We start from the raw sequence: 19,052 nt of genomic DNA, 5'->3' as shown, positions 1-19,052 counted from the left end.
TAATTAATTGCTTAATATGGTATGGAACGACCCTGTGGCCACTTGGGGTCAGCTGTCCTGGTTTTGTCCCCTCCCAGCTCCTTGTGCACCCCCAGCCTCCTTGCTGGCAGCGGAGCGTGAGAAGCCCAAAAGTCCTTGGCTTAGTGTAAGCACTGCTCTGCAACAATTAAAACATCAGTGTGTTATCAACATTATTCTCATCCTAAATCCCAAACACAGCACCATACCAGCTGCTAGGAGAAAAATTAACTCTATCATAGCCAAAACCAGGACAATGTAAAGGCCTGTACAGGTAGAGGATATCAGTTGCTCTTCCTTTGTCCACCGATGTGTCAGTCCAGCATAGAAGGCCAACAGTTTAGTCAGGTTTAGTTTGGCTGTGGTTAGGCCATGTTGGCTGTAATCTCTAAATCTGCTTGGTTTTAGGTCAGCCCAATCTTTGATACGGATCCACACAGACCTTTTGTTTCAAAGGAGCACAAGCATCCCCTGCAAAAATCTTTAAAATAAAAAATAAAAAATAAAGGCATCAGCAGATTGTAACAATTATCTTCCAAAAGGGAAAAAAATAATCCTCCAAGTGACCAGAAGAAAAAATAAAAGAGAAGCAAAGTCGGGGGGAGCCTTCCACCATTCTGTATTTGCAGGTAAGTCTTTCTATTCAAGCTCAATAGCCCAGTAATTCAGCTGCCTTCTGGATTATAAATCCCCAATCTGCTCCAGATCCCCAGAAAATGTATATCCACATACCCTGTAAATGTATATCCACACCTCGCAGCAGTCTCTGCTGCACTGGGGGCTTCCAGCTCCTTTCCAAGTCGGTACCACCCCACTGTCAGATGGCACTGCCAGGAGGAACCACCCCACCACCACTTTCAGCAGGGAAAGAACAGGAAGGGAAGAGGTGCTAGAGGATTACCCTAAATATTCACTGTGTCCTTCAGCATTGGTAGAAGAGGAGTGGAGTCATTAGCATAATTAATAAGATTGCCATGATTAATTAGTTAGCCAATTAACTGCATCAGTTGTGATAGCAACTGACGGTTGATGGTCCTTAACTAGTTAAGTAGCGTAATGTTTACAAGTTCCCCCAGAAAAATAAATAAATAAATAAAAAGCCCCAAAGTCACAGCTAACCGAGATTAGCAGAGCTAAGATCATCCAACAGAGGTGACACCCCCCAAAATTTGCTTGAGGTCACCCAACTCAACCCATGGACACTAATTGCAGCTACCTGAAAGCCATGTGGAGGGTGGCCAGTGCAGGCTTAGGCCCTTAACTCCCCTTGTCATCCCAGGGTAAAACCTGAATACACAGCAAAAGAGGAACAAGGATTCAAGCCAGTCGTGGTTCCTGCAGTTGGATTTTAACTGGGTTTCCAGCACGGATACAGCTGGCTTGGGGAACACCTCCTTTCTCCCAAGATAACTTATTTGCCAACTAAAGAAAAACAAAGAAGCAAACAAAACAAACAAACAAACCCAGTATTCTGATTTGGAATCTGCCACTAACTTCACAAGGATGCAGCCCATGCCCAGACATTTGCACAAAGGGCTGTATTGCACAGTGCCTGCAGTCCTGAGGGTAGGTTTGATGACCCAAGTCACCGCCTGATCTCTGTCCTAAAGCAAGATTCCCACAATGTCCAAGACTAGAAATAATTGTGTTGCAGTTTAAGTACACTGTCCCCTGCTGTGACATGGTGTTGTTAACGGTGAAAGAGCATCTGTATAAAAAAGAAAACACAGACTATTTTGGCAGCCTCTACCAAGGAGCAGCAAGGATCAATTGCTCCCCAAGGGATGGCAGGGGCAGGAATGGTCCCCATCACAGGCAGTGCCCTCACCGGTGCTGTGCAGGACTTGGGCACCCTGGGCAGAGCTGGGGCTGGGAATGGGAACGGGAACAGGAATGTTCCCCTCCCTGCAGATATTCAAAAGCCATCTGGACGTGGTCCTGGGCAGCCAACTCTAGCTGGCCCTAACTGAGGGTTGGACTAGGTGATGTCCAGAGGTCCCTGCCCACCTCAGCCATTCTGGAACTGTATGATTCTGTCCCATTCCTCATCCCCAGCCCTGAACGTTTAAATTGCTCTGTTATTTACAGGGGAGGGGAGGAGGGAATGGGAGGCAGACTGCTTTTCCCCCTCCTGCTGCATCATCTGCAGCTCAGCTGCTTGCTACCCTCCCTTGCTTCCCCTTCCCTTCTGTCTGACAGGGAAGCACCCTGTCTGGGGCTCTGCCTCCCCTCCCATTGCCCACCGACCTGCTTCACCATTTGCTCATTCCCTGCCAGGATCAGGCAGCAGATATATTTTTGTTTTTTATACCCAAGCTGTGTACACTGGTCAGATTTTGCCTTGCTCTGCTGTGCCTCAGCCACTACAGGACGAGATGTGCCCCCTGAAGCAGAGGTGGCACGGAGAAGCCCCCGATCTCTGTTTCGGCTCTGCTCCCACATGGCAGAGGGACGAGGGGGCTCATCCACCCCACGAGGCTGTTCTCCTCCTCCCATCCCAGCGGCTGGGAGCATTGCCAGCTACAGCTATCACCATGGGGGCCACCATTCAGGCTTCAAAGTCGGACTTGAAACAGTCCAAAATGCAGATGGTCTCCAGGTTATTGTGGGAGCCTCCTGGGAATGCTGACTCCTCCATGGCCCCACGACGGGGCTGGGTGTCCCCCACCAGCCTTCCTGCTCCCCTGCATCGTCCCACAGCTTCTCGGTGGTGTTGTCCAGCAGAAGGCACGCACACACGTCCACCTCTCCCCACCGCAGCTCTCACTTCAGCCTCGTTCTCTGCCAGATCCGTCCTGGAAAGAGGAACTAACCAGCAAAAATAGGGGAAATGAACCGGTCCATATGGAAAGAACCATGGCTATGTAAGCAGCTTTCAGAGTAGAAATGGATTTAACTGTTTATTACCCAAAACACACAGCTGCTGCTCTGTGTCACTGACATTGGTGCCCAGCCAGGCTCAGGCACCCCTGGGCAGGACCTCAGGTGACAGGACTGCTGCAGCCAGAGGCCACCAGAGGTTCTGCAGCCCCGTGCAGGAGGTGCCCTTCTCAACCAGAAACACCACGGGAAGGATCCTTCCCTCAGGGGAATCGGGTGCAGGTGGCTACAGGAGGCCCTGGCATAAATGGGGACAGCGGAGAGGAAAAATTGAACCTGGCCACCATGGAGGGCCCTCCAAAAAAAACATCAAGGCCTGTCCCAGGGGCTCGGGCAGCCGTCTCGCCAGGAAACACAAGCAGAGTGCCGTTTCCCCAGTTCCTCCTGATTCCTTCCCTGCATGGCCAGCAGCCTCGCCTCTGTCCTGCCATGGGGAAAAGCCCTGCAGCACAGCTCATGCGAGCAGGGCCGGATCTCACCCCACTACATGAGCATGGCTGTGGTGCTGGGGCCGGGTCTTGTGTGTGGCACAAAGAGCCAGGTCATTTAGGGTGGCCAGGGGCTGATCTGAGAGTCACTGGAGCATCATTCAAGGGAGGTTCACACAACGGCATCGCGTAGGTGCAGGTACACTGCTGAAAAAGGGATTTTTCCTTGCTCCATCTCCAGCACAGCAGCTTTCACAGGGAGAGGAGGCTTTTACTTTAGGGAGGCAATGATTTCCAGGCACCTCTTTTCTGCTCCTCGCCCTGTTTTCTCAGCTCTGCTCAGCCCATTACCACGTTTCACCAGCTCTCACTTCTCCTTTCCCCTTGTTAATTCAGCCTCCCCCCAAGAGGAGGAACCACCCGGCAGCTGCACCCCCGACTGCCTCATTTCCCCGGCTCCCTCCTCAGCAGCGAGACGTCCGCCGCTCAGCTCAGCCATGCTCTGGGTGCTGAGGGTGGCCGTCCTCACCTGGACGCTGGCAGCTGTGAGTAGAGGGGCCGAGCTGTCCCAGGAGCTGTTGCCCTCTTCAGGGATTCAGGACTGCAAGAAGAACTTGAAGGTCCCGAGTCTGGAAGTCCTCCCTGGTGGGGGCTGGGATAACCTGAGGAATTTGGATATGGGCAGAGTGATCAACCTGGGCTACTCACTCTGCAAGACCACAGAAGATGGGTCCTACATCATCCCAGATGAGGTCTTCACCATCCCTCGCAAGCACAGCAACCTGGACATCAACTCTGAGATCATCGAGTCCTGGAAGAATTACCAAAGCGTCACCTCTTCCTCCATCAACCTGGAGCTGTCCCTCTTCTCCGCCATCAACGGCAAGTTCTCTCAAGCCTTCCACCAGACCAAGACCCACCAAGTACAGGACCGGGCTTTCACCACCCGAGTGCAAGTCAGGAACCTGGTTTACACCGTCAAGATAGACCCAGGAGCAGTTCTGGACAAGAGCTTCAAGAAGCAGCTGATGGTGATTGCCAGCCACTTGGAGAACAACCAGACCCGGATGGCCGATTTTCTGTCTGAAGTGCTGGTGCTCAACTACGGCACCCACACCATCACCTCTGTGGACGCTGGAGCCAGCTTGGTCCAGGAAGATCAGGTCAAAACAACCTTCCTGAAGGACAGCTGGGGCATGCGGAACACCATCACGGCCTCGGCCGGCGTTGCCTTCCACAGCATCATCAACATGAAAACCGAGGGCTCCCTGGACACCAGCTCCTCCTTCACCAAGCAGTACATGGAGAACCGTACCAACTCCAGGGTGGAGAGTGTCGGTGGGATCCCCTTTTACCCAGGCATCACCCTCAAGACGTGGCAGGAGGGGATCAGCAACCAGCTGGTGGCCATCGACCGCTCGGGGCTGCCCCTGTACTTCTTCATCAGCCCCAGCACCCTGCCAGAGCTGCCCACCCCCACGGTGAAGAAGCTGGCCAAGCGACTGGAGGCGGCCATCCGCCGCTACTACACCTTCAACACCTACCCCGGCTGCACTGACGCCACCTCGCCCAACTTCAACTTCCACGCCAACGCCGACGACGGCTCCTGCGAGGGGACCATGACCAACTTCACCTTCGGGGGTGTCTTCCAGAAGTGTGTTGGGCTTTCTGGCCCGGACGCCGGCGCGCTGTGCCACACGCTGGAGCAGAAAAATCCCCTCACGGGGGATTTCTCCTGCCCCTCTGCCTACATCCCGGTGCTGCTGGGCGCGCAGGAGCGGGAGGAAGGCCACAGCCACCTGGAGTGCCACAAAAAGTGCACCCTGGGCATCTTCTGCCACCGCGTGTGCCAGGACGTCTTCTGGCTCTCCCGGGTTCAGTTCAGCGCCTACTGGTGTGCGGCGAGGGGCACGGTGCCCCCCGACTCCGGCTACCTCTTTGGGGGGCTGTTCAGCAGCCACAGCGCCAACCCCCTCACCGGCGCCCAGTCCTGCCCTTCGGGGTACCTCCAGCTGAAGCTCTTTGACGACCTCAGGGTGTGCGTGAGCCAGGATTACGAGAGCAGCATCCAGTACTCCGTGCCCTTTGGGGGCTTCTTCAGCTGCCAGGCGGGGAACCCCTTGGGGGGGCAGCACCGCGGCACCCCTGAAGACCCCTACGTCAAGCGCTGCCCCTCGGGCTTCAGCCAGCACTTGGCGCTGATCAGCGACAGCTGCCAGGTGAATTACTGCGTCCAGGCCGGCATCTTCACGGGGGGCTCGCTGCCCCCCGCCCGCCTGCCGCCCTTCACCCGCCCCCCCGCCAGTCTGCCGGCCACCGACACCGTGCTGGTGAGCAGCGGGGACGGGGAGGGCGCCTGGGTGAGGGACGGGCAGAGCCGCCTCTGGAGGCCGGCCCAGCCCGCCGAGATCCAGCACACAGCCGAGATGGTGATGGGCCGGCGGCTGACGGGGGGCGAGGTGGCCGGTGTGACAGCCGCCGTGGTGGTGGGGCTGGCCACCCTCCTGGCCATGGTCAGCTACGGCCGCTGGAGGTACAGGATGAGGGGGTACCGGGAGATGAAGGAAAGGGACAGCACGCCCGTGGGGAGCCCGGAGGATAGCACTGTGGTGAGCATGGGCGAGGGGTACCAGCAAGAGGCGGAGGGGCTCACGGCGTGAGCATCCCTCAGGTCCCACTGCTGGGCAATGCTGTGAGCCCCCAGTCTAGGCAACCCCCCCCTGCCCACCCCCCATCCCCACAGAGGCCCCAAGGTTTCCCCAGCTCCAGCCTGGAGCACCCCCGGTGCTGCACAGCCTCTCTCCCCGCTCCAGGCTCCCTGGCTGATTTCTGACGCCATCTCCTGGGGCTGTCCCACCACCATGACCCACCCCCGTATGCCCCTGCACATTCCCTCTCCCAGGCAGCTGTCGCTTGAGAACTAAACAACCCCATTCCTCGCTGCAGGCCATGCCTCCTCTCTTCCCCCACAGACAGAAAAGGGGAACCAGGGCCCTCCAACCAGCCCCTGAAGCCCATGGGGTGCCAAAAGACGAGGACACCCCAAGCTGCCCCCAAAGAGCAGGGGGAAGCCATGAGGCACCCCCTCCCTGACCCACCAGGACACCAGCAATCTCAGCTCCACTGCAGAGAGTTCCTGCGTGTAAAAGCATCGGCTCAGGGTGCACGCAGTGCCCGACCCCTTGGACCACCCCCATTCCCCCATAGAAACCCCCCCAGGTATTTTTGACACCCAGGGCCAGCACGGATAGCATTAGCAACGCTCCATCTCCCAGTAAAGGAGGGAGCAAAGAGACAGGAGGATCCCCCCCGGTCTCCATGTATATCTAGCGTGGTAGATATACACACACGTAGAGAGGCACGGATCAGTTTTATTTCAGCCAGCAACTAATTGCATAGGCAACACGGCATTAAAAAAAAATAATAAAAGGAAAAAGTGATGTTGTTAAAAGGCTGCGTCATGTTAGAGCCGGCAACCCGGGCACTGGGGGAGGGCGGGGGGGGTCCCTTCCTCTCTGAGATCACACCAGGGTTTTGCATAGCTCCAGCTGGGGTTTTTCTGCAGCAGGGGGAAGCCCCGGGCACAGGCCAGGAGAAATCACACTGCTGCAGAAGGGCCCAGAAGGGGATTTCCTAGGGGAAGAGGATTTTTCTCCCTTGAGGTAGACGTCCGGCCAGCCGTCCCTACAGGGAGGGTGGCTGCAGGACAGGAGGTGCCCGGCCCTCCCCGTGGGTGTCCCCTCACTCGCCTGGCCACACAGACGACGGACAGAAGACAACAGAGAGTCCAGGCCGTGCGGGGACAGCGAGCATCCTCCGCCGTCCGCTTTTATTGATCCCCCGCGGGGTGGCCGGGTGACGGGCCCGCAGGTTTGGGGTGGGGGGGAAGAGGAGAAACAGCGATGACAACAGAAGGACGCACACCAGGACAGACCCCGCACCGCCAGCCTCCGGGACAGAGGGCAAACCAACCCCCCAAAGGGAAAGCAGGAGGAGGGGGAAAAAGGGGGCTAAACAAAAAGGGACTACGAGGACCTAACCCCACAGGGGGCAGTTCGGGCAGCCGCAGCGCTGCCCCTGCCTGGCTCGCTGAAATGGGGCCTCTCAAAGGGTGGGCATGGAGCCATGAGGAGGATTTCCCCAAGGAAGCCCCCCAGACGCTGGGACCCCCATCCCACACAAGGCCCTGTGAAGTCCCCGGGGCTGGTGGGGACCACAAGATGCCATGCAAACCCCCTCCCCGCCACCGCCCTACCTCCCCCCCACACATCAACCCCAACAGCCCCCAAACCACTGTGCCAACCCGCTGCCAGCCACCCTCTCTTCCCCCCGCCAGCCATGTCCCCCCAGCCCCCCAAAAAACCTCACCAGGGACCCTCGAGTCTTGGAACCCTGCTGGGATACAGCAGGGAGGGGATGGGATCCCGCGGAGACCCCTGCTGGGGGGCACCAACCCCTTTTGGGCCACCCCCACCCCATCACGAGCACCACCAGGCTCAGCCCCTGCCCCACGTCGCGTCCTCCCAGCCGCCAGGCCGCCACCCCAAACACCACCAGCCCTATATGTACATATATACGACAAACCCCCAAAACACGAGGTATATAAAATTTGACACGGGGACGCCCCCATACAAACAGTTCAAGGAACCCACTACCGTGGGGGGGGAAGACATACTGGCCCCCCCCACTCGGCTTTCTACCACCCTTCAGCCCCTTCCCAGCACAGCCCGGACGAGGGGACCCCACAGGACACAGCTCAGACACAGCCAAGAGGAGAGGGGATATGGGGTGGGGGGTCTGGCCGAGGTGGACCAGGGCCCCCCCCCCCTCCAACCTCTGTGGACAGAGACCACCCGGGAGGTACCAGACGGGACAAACAAACGAACAAACGGGTAAGGGACGAGGCAGGGCCAGAGCGAGAGGGACCCCCGTAGCCCCTGCTCCCACCCCGCAGCCCCTGCTCCCACCCACTCCGCCCAGCATCAGGACGGGGTCCCAACCCCAGGTGGGTGCCGGGGGGGGATCAGGGACCCAGGCGAGGAGAGGGGAGAGGTCTGGGCTGTTCACAGCGACCCCCAGCTCCCCAGGACAGCACACACTAGTGGCCAGCCGGCAGGGACGGCCAGGCCCGCTGAACCCCCGTGGCTCAGAGCGCCAACCGGCTCTGCCAGCAGGGAAGGGACGTCCCAAAAGACGCCCCCCAACACCCCCAGACAGCCTGGAGATGGCCCTGCTGGAGGGGGTGCTGCCTTATCCGCAGGGGGAGCGGTGGGCAGCCCTCCCTGCGGCGGTCTCAGTCCTTCTCCTGGGCCAGGCTCTCCTCCGTGATGCCCTGGGCCGCCAGCTCGGCCAAGACATTGTCCAGGTAGTTGATGTCGGGGTAGCCGTGGCCGGTGAGGTTGGAGCCAAACTCCGTCTTGTGGTGGATCTCGTTCCATATCACCGTGTCCGACTCGCCCGTGGTGCTCGAGGTCCCGATGGCAAAAATCAAGCGCCGGTCCCAGGCCACCAGCAGCAGCTTCAGTACCTGGGGAGGGGGAGGTAGGGCAGGCAGCAAGGAGAACGCAGGAAAGCCCTAGCAAACCTGTCTGGATTTGGCTGTGTAAGCCAAGCCTGCTTCTCCCCGTGCCCCCAAGGGCTGCTCCCTTCCCTCTCCCCCTCGGTACACCCTTGAGGACACTTTCACCAGCTCAAGCCACCCCGGCGAGCCCCTCTCACCTTCCTGCCCTTCTCGCTGTCGGGCAGGTAACAGTGCCGGGGGAAGCCACGGGCCGTGAAGCTCTTCCCTGGGTTCGGATGCTCTGGTCCCTGCAGTATGCAAGGTATTAAAAATAGATAAATAAAATTAGAGCTAAAATCCACCGTGTCCCCCTGCCACCAAGCAAATGGGATCAGCGCTTTTTCAGGGCTTTACCCCCATTTCCCACAACGCGCTCACAGACAAGCAGCCGCACCTGCACCCCCGGGGGGATGTTGTAGATGATGCGGATGGTTTTGCAGTCCGAGTGGCCGGGCAGCGCGTGAGGGATGATGTGGTACTCCATCTTCCCCGGGGGCTGCGTCCCCGTCTTCACCCCGTAGATGGTTTTGCAGGTCGGACACTGCAGGCTGCCGTCCTGAGGGGAGGAAAGGAGTGGGGAGCAATGAGAGCAGCGCTCCCCAGCACCACCCAGAGCAACACTCAGCGCCGTTTTAGTCATAAGCATCCAGTCATTCCAAAAACACTCTGGCAGCGGCGGGGGAGGGCTGGGAGCATTTATAAACCAGACCTCAGGTCTTTCGTTAAAGCTGAATTCCTCTTCCTCATCAGTTTTCCTCACTGCTTTCCCTGCCTCTAGTTTTTGTTTTAAGTTTGACAGAGGGAGAAGGCATAATAAAAAAATTAACTCTGCACCAAGGCAGGGGGGTAAGAGCCCTCAGCACCTTCCCACCAAGAGCTGTTTTATTTCGGGATGTGGCTATGGTGTGCACCACAGCCCCAGTGTGCCCCCCCACAGCACAGGGATCTTGGATTTAGGGGATTTGGGCCCCCCCCAGCCTGCAGCCCCGTACCTTGTTGCCGTTGTTGTACATGGCCACCAGGCAGTGGAGGTGGAAGATGTGGCCACATTTCGCCAGCTTCCCCACCAGGTCGGGCTTGATGGCGGGCTGGGGGCCCTTGTAGCCGGAGGGTGCCGAGAGGCGCTCCATGCAGATGGTGCAGTCCTGCGGGGACGGGGAGAAGGGTCAGACAGACAGAAAGACAGACAGACAGACCTCGCTGAGCCAGCAGTGCCAGGACACGGGGCCAACGCCGTTGGTGTCACCTCTGGATCAACCTCCCCACCCTGGGGAGGGCAAGGAGCCAGTGCCCATGTCCCCAGACTCGTCCCACATAAAAATGCCCCCCGGGCATCCCATACAGACCCCGAACGGCCCCCGCTGCTCGCACCTCATCGGGCGGGTGCCGCACCTTCTGCAGGTATTTCTTCAGCACCTCCTCGGGGGTTTTACCTGCGGGGAACACGAGTCAGAGGGGCCTGGGGTGAGGCGACGGAGAAACCCCCGAGAGGGGATCGAAGGGGAAAGGGGCCAAGCACGTCTCACCCTTCTTGGCCTGCTTCTTGGTGGTCTTGCGGCAGGTGTGGGAGATGCCAGGGATGGACTGGATCTCGCTTTTGCTGACGGGTGGCGGGTGCAGCACCAGCTTGGGCGGCCGCGTCAGGCAGACGGGCAGCCCCGCCGCGCTCATCAGGATCCCCGTGATGCCTGCGCAGGGGAAAAACATCAAGCAGCAAGCCCCCAAACCTCCGGAATCCCACCCAGAAACCTCCCCAGCAAGCCCCCACGGCCCCGTCCTCACCTGCCAGCGCGGGGTTCACGGGGCTGGAGCCGTTGAGGTTCTTCACGGGGACGGTGGGGACCCTGCGGAGAGTCCACGGAGGCCACATCAGGGCCCACAGACGGCGTCCCCATCCCGCGTCCCTCACCCCGAGCCAGGCCCGGCCCCAGACAATAGTTGCCTGAGCAACTGAGCAGGCCCTGGCTGGAAAGAGAGAATCCCCCATGGGGGGCAAGGTGCCCCCCCGGCCCCGCCGCTGCCTTTTCTCCGGCTCTTTAGAAACCCGGCCTGCGTCTCCCAACTATTCACGGCCCCTTTTTGTCGCTGCTTGCCAGGCTGTCGTGTTGGTTTTTTTTTTTTTTCCTCCTTTCTCCTACAGCCATGTAGCCGTGGCTGCTTCCCCCCCTCCCTCCTTCCCCAAGGCTTCTCTTCCATGGGAAAGTTTCCCGGTGGGTCAGGAGCAGGGAGGGAAGGGGGGGACAGGGAGGGAGAGGAAAGGGGCCAGGCTGTGACAGAAGGCTGACGGCAGGGCCAGACAAAGGGGAGAAAAAAAAAACAGGCTCATTAAATGGTCCCAACCCCCCCAGGAAAAAAATAAAAGTGTCTTCTGTAGGCCGGGGGCCTGGCAGGACCCCTTCTCCAGGAGCCCTGAATGCCTTTTCTTTGCTATTTGTGCTGCCCCCCGCCCGGCCCCGGCCCCTCATTGAGATGCAGCGCTGCGCTCCGCCAGGGCCGGGCGGTGGGCTTGGCAGCCCACAGGCAGCCTCGGTGATCTCAGAGGCCTTTTCCAGCCCGAATCACCCCACCCACCCCACGCAGGGCACTTGGGTGCCCCCAGGAGGGGCCAGCACACCCCTCTGCCCTGCGGACCCCTCCCGTTCAGGCTCATGGATGCAGAGAAATGCCCCAGAACAACACATCCCCTGTTCCCCCGTTCTCCCCGCAACTACCCCCTCGCTCGCACGCGGCAGGACTCACCCGGAGGCGATGAGCACCCGGGACTGGGCGATGGCCAGGCGCTGCAGGTGGCTGCGGTTCAGGGTGCCCATGCCGGGGCGCGATGCCTTGCCGCTGCCGGCACCGGGGCCGGCACCGGGGCCGGGGGGGCTGGCGGCGGAGACGACGGAGCTCAGCGCCGGCGTGCTGGCCGCCTGCTGCCGGCCCCCCTGGGAGGCCAGCACCTTCAGCGAGCCGCGTGCCGCGGCCGTACCGTCGGCTGCCTTGGCCCCCGGGGCTGGCGCGGGGGCTTTGGGGGCAGCGGGGGGTGCGGGGGGGGCTTTGCGAGGCTGCAGGGTGGCAGCCCCCAGGCCGCCCGCCGACACGGCGGCTTTGACGCTCATGACCAGGAGGCACTGGGGGCAGGCGCAGGTGGGTGCCGGGGGGGCCGCGGCCGCCCCCGGGCTGGCCGGCCACGATTGTGATTTGGGCAGGGTGCCCGAGACCAGCGGGTAGACCATGTCGAGGCGGCGGCGGACACGGCGCTTGCGCTGGGTCTGCCGGTTGATCTGGCCCATGGTGGCGAAGTCAATGACGTAGCAGAAGCCGATGGTGCTCAGGTCCACCCAGGGGTGCTGCTTCTCGTAGGCGCGCTGGATGGTGATGCCCACGTCCATGTCGTAGGGCGTCCAGGAGCCGCTGTCGTTCTCCCACTCCCACACGACGCCCTTGCCCGGGGCCGACGACGGGTCGTAGTAGCTGCGGCGCACCGGGCGGATGGTGCCTGCCGGAGGGGGGGTGACACAGATGCTATCAGGCTCGGACCCGCAGGCAGGGAGCACCACCAAACCACCCCAACCTGCCCTGCTGGTGCCGCTCCGTGTGGGGACGGGACGGCTTTCTGGCGTGGCTGCTGTCCCCGCCCTGCCACGGCAGCGGCGTGCCTCAGTTTCCCCAGGCACAGCCTCGATGGGACACAGAACCACAAGCTTAGCAGCAAAACCTCGCCCAGGAGCCTCCCTTAGGAGCTGGGTGACACAAGGCATGCCCCAGGCTCCTGGGGGACATGACGTGGCCTCGTCTGCCTCTCAGCTGTGGGCCAGGAGAGGGAAATATGAGATTTAGGAGCCAAGAGGCAGCGCTGAGCCCCACAGCACGGCACCAGCACCCAGAGCATGATGTGCACCAGCAGGGGAGTGGGGTTCAGGGCAGCCCCAGAAACGTCCTGCAGTGAAAACTCGGCCAGCAGCACGAGGAAAATCCCTGCAAGGCTGAGTAAAGGAGCTGGAGGAGGGCTCTGTGCCTCGGCCCCTGCTCTTCCACCAGCAAGTGCACGAGTGGGGCAGGAGAGCAAAGCACTTGGCAGCTTGCACCTACCCACTGCACTAAGGCAGCTAGGGTACGTTCAAAGCAAGGATGCCAACATTGGGAGTTCCTACAAGGGAAAACCCTTCCTATCTGGGTCGTTTTACAGCAGCACAGCACTGGGCTATGCCCAGCCTTGGTGTCCTGTCCTCAGCATGCCTCCTGGCCCAGGGTTGTTTGGTTAATGAATCGGGTGAGCTCATGAGCATCGCTGCCTCTGGAGGCACCGCACCCTTCTGCAAAATCCCATCGCTTGCCCCCACGGGAACGAGAGAGCTCAAGGAGCAGAAGTCACGAGCTGGAAGTCTCCAGCTTTACAGCACGAGGCGGTGAGCCCGTGGCACCCTGGCACCGGGGTGAACCGCGAGCATTCCTGCGCTGCTCTTCCCCCTAAATCCTGCAGGAATTTCAGTCCCTTTTAACCCCCACGGGAAATGCCCACTACCACCACGCAAGCCCAGGTCCCCTGAAACAAAAAAAAAAAAAAAAGGCTAAAAATAAGCAAAATGGGCCACCTGCCCCATCCTGCCAAGGGGCAGCCGGGGGAGAAAAGCTGCCAGCCCCGGTGGCACAAAGGAGGGCCGGAGGGGAGCAGGGCCTGGCGGCACAGCAGAGCGGTGATTTATCCTAATCCGGGGCGAGCGATGGCATGCGGCATCTGGCGGTCCCTCCCCGGCCACGGTGTGGGAAAACCACGGCCCCCCCAGCCCCAGCCCAGCGCAGGGCCGCCAGCCTCCCATTCAGCGGGGGAAGAAAGGGGACAATAGCTATTCAGGGCCTGCCAGGGTCACGACCCCCCCCAAATCAGAGCTGTTTAATGACCCAAAATACCAACATTCCCGGCAACCCGGAGGGAAGCAGAACAATCCCCCTTTCAGGCCTCCTCCCCCCAGGCGACAATAGCCCTCAGACGGATGGCGCTGAAAGCTGTCCCCGGGCAGCAGAGGTCCCTTGTCCCCTTGTCCCCACGACCACGGTCCCCACCAGCCCCCAGAGCAGGCTGTCCAGGGACAAGGGACATTGCCAGGCCCCCTCCCTACTATTATTATGGGGGTGCCTGGGGAGGGAAGGGGCCCAAGCCCCTGTGACAGCCACCCCCAAGACCCCATGCCCTTAATTTCATGCACCTTGCGCTCATCCCCTGGCTATTTCCCACCACCTGTCTGTGCTCCCCACCCTGGGGACAGCCACACCTGCTCGTGTCCCCCCCTATAAACCCCCCAAACCCACCTCTGCCTCACCTGGGCATCACCCCACCTGCCCGTGCCCCCACCCCCAAGGCAGGATTTGTCCCCCCAGCACCACGCAGCAGCAGGCTCAGGGGGAGCACAGAGTCCGGGTGGGATGGCGTAAGGCAGGTCAGCAGCAGGCAAGCCCGGGCATCCCCAGGCCAGCAGGGCCAGCAGGCAGGCCGGGCAGCACGAAGCAGAGCTGTGCAATTCTAGGTCAGGCAGGGCAGGGTGGTGCAATGCAAACCCAGAGCTCAGCATGATGCAATAGGGGGCCCGGCAATGCAACCCCCCCCCCCGATCAGGCAGCACCCAGGAGGGCAGCAGGGCGAGAGCAGGGTGGGCAAGGGGATGAAACGCAGAAGAAGGCAGCACAAAGCAATATGGGACTCGGAAAGGCGGCACGGCACAGCACAGCTCGGGGCCTGGCAGCACAGCGCCAAGCAATTCCAGGTCAGGGAGCGCAGGACCTGGCAGCAGAGCCAGGTGCAAGCTGATGCTAAACAGCGCGGTGTAAAACAGCGACAGGGACGTGCAGGGCGATGCCGGATCAGTGGGGCAGGGCAGGGCAGCACAGCAGCAGGGAGCTCGGTGCAGGAGGGCCCGGGCAGGACCGGGCAGCACCAGATGGGAGCGGGCAGCACGGCGCAGCGCGATGCAGGGAGGCTGCAGGCGTGCAGCACAAAGCAGGGAGGGAGCGGGCAGGGCTGGAAGGGCCTCGGTGACACCGCACGGTGCACGGGGAGGAGCGGGCGGTGCCGAGCAATGCGAAGCGAGGTGGTGGCAGCCCGGGGAGGACCGGGCAGGTGCTGGCAGTGCCCAGCGATGCCGAGCTCCAGGGTGCAAGGAGCGGGGCCGCTGCGTCCCGGGCTGACTCACCGGTGTCCTGGCGGAACTGGTGCATGGACTGCAGGTCGATGATGTAGGGCGCCAGGCGGCTGTCGGCCTGGCCCAGCACCACGCTGCCTCCCGCCCGCGGCCCGGCGCGGGCCACCGCCTCGATGTGGTGGCTGACGGCCGGGCTGTAGGGCCGCCAGCGCCCGTGCTCGTTGAGCCATTCCCACACCACCACGGCCGAAGCGAGCAGCATCGCTCCCCCGAGCCGCCTCAGCCCCCTTCACCTCCTCCTCCTCCTCCTCCTCCTCCTCCTCCTCCTCCTCCTCCTCCTCCTCCTCCCGCTGCCCGCCGCAGACGCCCCGCCGGCTCCCGCATGCTCCGCGGGGCTGCCCGCCCGCCCGCCTGCCCCCGCCCCGGGGCCGTCCGCCGAGGGGGCGCGGAGGGGAAGGGCCGCGGCTGGGCGCCGGGCCGGAGCGCAGCGCCTCTCCCCGGCCGGGCGGCGGCAGCGGGGGGCGGCCCCGCTCCGCTCCGCTCCGCACCGCAGCGCCCGCCCCGTTCCCGCGCCCGCGCCAGCGCGCGGCGGGGCGCCACGGGGAGCCACGCCCCCCCGCGCCCCTTGGCCACGCCCACAAGACCAGGCGGCCACGCCCACAACACCCGGTTGCCACGCCCCTAACGCGCAGTGGCCACGCCCCCATCAGCACTTGGCCACGCCCCCTCGGTGCGAGGCCACGCCCCCTCAGCGCCGACCACTCGCCCCCGAGGGGGGGCAAAGCCGGGAGGAACCATTGGTGGCGTGGGGGGGGGGGAGCGGGGTGCAGCCCCCCTGTGACACCCCAAAATCTGCCCCAAACACTGAGACACCGCCCGAGCGGCCCCAAATTATCCTCACACCTCCACGCTGGGCTCCCGCAGCCCCCCAGCACCAGCAGCAGCACCCACCACACTTCATTTTCCCGTTTTGGGGAGAAATCACCCCAAAAAGACTAAAGGAACACCCACCCAAACCTTGTGCCCGCAGGATTTGGGCAAATCCCCCAGCCCAGCGTGCTCAGAGGGGACCCTCCCCCGGGACATGGGGGCGCTGTGGCTGTAGGGCATCACCGGGGGCTCAGCTCCTGATAAATTCCGTTTTCCAGGCGATAAATATTATTATAAATATTGTTATAAATATTATGCCAAAATGGGAGCAAATCCCCCCATGGGCCCCCGAGCACGTTTTCCTGCCCAAATCCCTTCCCTCGTCCCAAAGCAGGCTCCCGGTGGGTTTCTGTCAGCCACGGGGCTACCGCCACCGTGGGAGGCTGGCCTAAAGAGCCTGCAGCCTCAGGGTGTTTCCCTTCATGCTCCTCGCCCGCGTTTCGGCCAAAAATCTGAAATTGAGACCGGGGGGGGGGGGCTCGGGTGTCAGCACAGCTGCGCCGGGGCCCTGCTGGCAGGGAGAGCCCCGGGTTTGGGGCCGCTCGCCCAGCTGGCAGCGAGCATCAGCCAGGCCGCGGGGCGGGCGGTGACAGCTCGGCTCTTCACGGTGCCTCTGGTCATGGTGGCGGCCCTCAGCCCTCAGCCCCCCCGTGGCCCCGCTGGCCCTGCCCTTTGCCCCCCCTGCGCTGCCCCCCCAGCCCCTGCAGACGCCACTGGTGCTGCAGCGGGCACCGTGCCCGGCGCCTCCAGCGCCCGCGGGGACAAAGCTGCTTTGTGCGGGGCTGGCTGGGCATTTCCAAGCCGTGTGCCCGCACCACGCTCCCAGACTTTCCCCCCACGCCCCAGCGAACGAGGACCCCCCGTCCTCCAAGAAGTCACGGCTCCCCAGCAGATCTCCCAGGCACTTTATTCACTCAGCAGCCATCAAGGAAAAAAAATAAAAAAAAAAAAAAAAGAAAAACCACAATGGCCAAGGCAGCTGAGAAGCCTCAGGGCTTCGCCGGGTACGAGATGCAGGTTGGAGGTTGGGGCTGTTCGTTCCTCCAGGCCATCTCCAGTCCTAATTGTGGCCTGGGGGCACCAGCCTCCTCGCGGAGGGGCTTCCCAGCCAGCCTTCGGTTAGCAGATCCTCTCTGCCGGATTGTGGGAGCAGCTGAGAAATGCCATCCTGCCCAAACCCCCCCGCCACCCCCTCCCCAACGAGCCCCCAAGCAGTTAGAGCAGAAATTCAACGCACGGAGAACACCAAGAGGGCAGGAGCAGGCGGCGGGGAAGGACAAGGAACCACCCGAAGGGGGCAAAGCCTCGGGTGGTGCAGAGGGGGCTACAATTCCTTCCACCAGGTGCCAGTTTCACAGCCCTTCGCTCGTCTCCAGGAGCCCCCCCGCAGCTCCCTGCCTCCTGAAGCAGCATCAAGCCATGAAAAGAGGCAGCGAGCGAGTCTCACGGCACCTTGCTCACCAAGGACCACTGGGTCCTGCGAACCCCAAGCATGCAGAGCCGGACTCATCCCGAACCTCGTCCTTCCAGGGCTTCCCTCCCCGTGCCTCTGCCCCCCCAGCTGGGAAAAGGAGCCCCCTAACCAGACCCGGGCTCCCCGCACCCCGTGCGGCCATCACTGGCCCTCGGCCATGCCAGGGGCTGAGCTGGGACCGGGGCCGGGCCGGGCGAGCTGCCGCAGGTCCCTCACGGACCTCACGGCCCACTGGGCCAGCTCCCGCAGCACCCCCAGGCCCCGCAGCTTCTGCTCGAAGAGGCTGAGGCGAGGGGGCGCGGGGGGCCCGTCCCCGTCATCTCCGGGGGGCCGGCGGCTCTCCAGCTCCAGCAGCTCCTCCAGGTGGTAGGCGAAGGCTGAGACCTGCAGCAGGACGGCCGCCAGCGCCCGGCCCAGCGCGGCGTCGGCGTCGCCCAGCTGCTCGCGCTGCTCCTCCAGCATCTGGGCCAGCAGCGCGCGGAAGGCTCGGTACGCCGCCAGGTTGTCCAGCAGCCGCTGCGTCCCCGTCTGCTCGCCCCAGTGCTCCGCCGCCGCCGCCGGCACCCCTTCCACCGCCGCCACGCTCACCGAGGCGTCCAAGCCCTGCCGCTCCACCTGTGCGGGGAAAAAATAAACAAGAAACGGGGACCCTCAGCAGCCCCCATGATGGTTTGGGGCACGGGGCGGAAGGCGAAAGGCAGGAGGTCACCCGAGCACCGACGAGACCCCAAGGCCGAGGTGTCGGCGGGATTTTGTCCCAAAGCTCGGCAGCAGCCTTGGGGCATGGGTGGAGATGAACTCACGTAGATGTCCAGGAGGTCGGCCACGTCCGAACGCATCTTCCTGGCCAGGCGGATGCCGCGGCTGCACAGGTCGCGGCGCCGGAGGGTGCTGGCCGAGGGGGTGTCTGCCGCTGCCATGGCCCCGGCGCTCGTCCCGGGGCTCCGGGCTCACGGCGCGGCGCCCGCCTGGCCCGGGAAGGACAATCCCGTGCTGAGCTGGTGCATTCCAGCCGGCGTGCTCTGCTCACGCGTCCGCTGGCCCGGCTCTCCCCCTCTTCCGCGCCTGGGGCCTGGCACCACGCTGCAAATTCCCGCCTCTGGGATCAACAGCCACAGATTATTGCCCTAATTCCCCCACGCTTCGCCACTCGCTAAGCCCATTGCCCGGAACGGCCTCGCCCGGCAGCAGCAGGAGGCTCTCCCAGCCCCGGCTCGGACCCTCTCCTGCCTCCCCGCAGGGAAGCCAGCCCCCAGCCCCGGCCCCGTTCCCCCCATTTAGGCCGGAGCATGGGAAACCGCTGCCGGGAAGAGGCGAGCAAAGCCGGGACGTTGCTCAACAGCTGAGCAGGGAGGGCAGCCTGGGGCCTGAGCAGGGCACAGGGGACACAGGGACATCCAGCACCAGCTGTGGGATTTGTGCTATTCACCCCAAACCCCTAGGGGCTGCACCCCAAAGCCCTCGGGGCTTCACCCCAAACCCTTTGGGGCTTCAGGGCCCTGCCTGCTGCCCTCTTCCCAGCCACCCTTTCCTGCAGGGGCCTGCCCCGAAGCAGAGCCCTCAAGGAGGAGGCCCTTGATTCCCCCCCCTCCCCTCCAAAACACAAGCACCACACAAAAACCAGCCCTTTTTAGGTTTATTTG

The 19,052-nt window shown here is 62.3% G+C and overlaps 3 protein-coding genes across 3 annotated transcripts; 1 reads left to right on the top strand and 2 right to left on the bottom strand.

Moving 5' to 3' along the window:
* Positions 1–3,746: 3,746 nt before the first annotated feature.
* MPEG1 (macrophage expressed 1) lies at positions 3,747–6,777 on the top strand. Its single transcript, XM_027457825.3, has one exon. It carries the CDS (start codon positions 3,824–3,826, stop codon positions 5,984–5,986), a length of 2,163 nt encoding a protein of 720 aa, XP_027313626.3. The 5' UTR covers positions 3,747–3,823; the 3' UTR covers positions 5,987–6,777.
* A 335-nt stretch (positions 6,778–7,112) lies between these two features.
* On the bottom strand, positions 7,113–15,326 carry DTX4 (deltex E3 ubiquitin ligase 4). Its single transcript, XM_038179090.2, has 9 exons — positions 15,057–15,326; positions 11,626–12,367; positions 10,669–10,730; positions 10,413–10,574; positions 10,258–10,319; positions 9,879–10,031; positions 9,281–9,442; positions 9,045–9,134; positions 7,113–8,853 (listed from the first exon to the last, which is right to left on the bottom strand). Exons 1-9 carry the CDS (start codon positions 15,265–15,267, stop codon positions 8,620–8,622), a joined length of 1,878 nt encoding a protein of 625 aa, XP_038035018.1. The 5' UTR covers positions 15,268–15,326; the 3' UTR covers positions 7,113–8,619.
* A 1,497-nt stretch (positions 15,327–16,823) lies between these two features.
* CNTF (ciliary neurotrophic factor) lies at positions 16,824–19,048 on the bottom strand. Its single transcript, XM_027457729.3, has 2 exons — positions 18,213–19,048; positions 16,824–18,024 (listed from the first exon to the last, which is right to left on the bottom strand). The coding sequence occupies exons 1-2, from the start codon at positions 18,327–18,329 to the stop codon at positions 17,551–17,553; spliced, it is 591 nt and encodes a 196-aa protein (XP_027313530.1). The 5' UTR covers positions 18,330–19,048; the 3' UTR covers positions 16,824–17,550.
* Between the last annotated feature and the right edge of the window lie 4 nt (positions 19,049–19,052).

The sequence above is a fragment of the Anas platyrhynchos genome, chromosome 5 (assembly GCF_047663525.1).
Source record: "Anas platyrhynchos isolate ZD024472 breed Pekin duck chromosome 5, IASCAAS_PekinDuck_T2T, whole genome shotgun sequence".
Classification (NCBI taxonomy): Eukaryota; Metazoa; Chordata; class Aves; order Anseriformes; family Anatidae; genus Anas; species Anas platyrhynchos.
The sequence above is the reverse complement of the archived record's forward strand: the minus strand, read 5'-3'. Positions and strand labels throughout refer to the sequence as shown.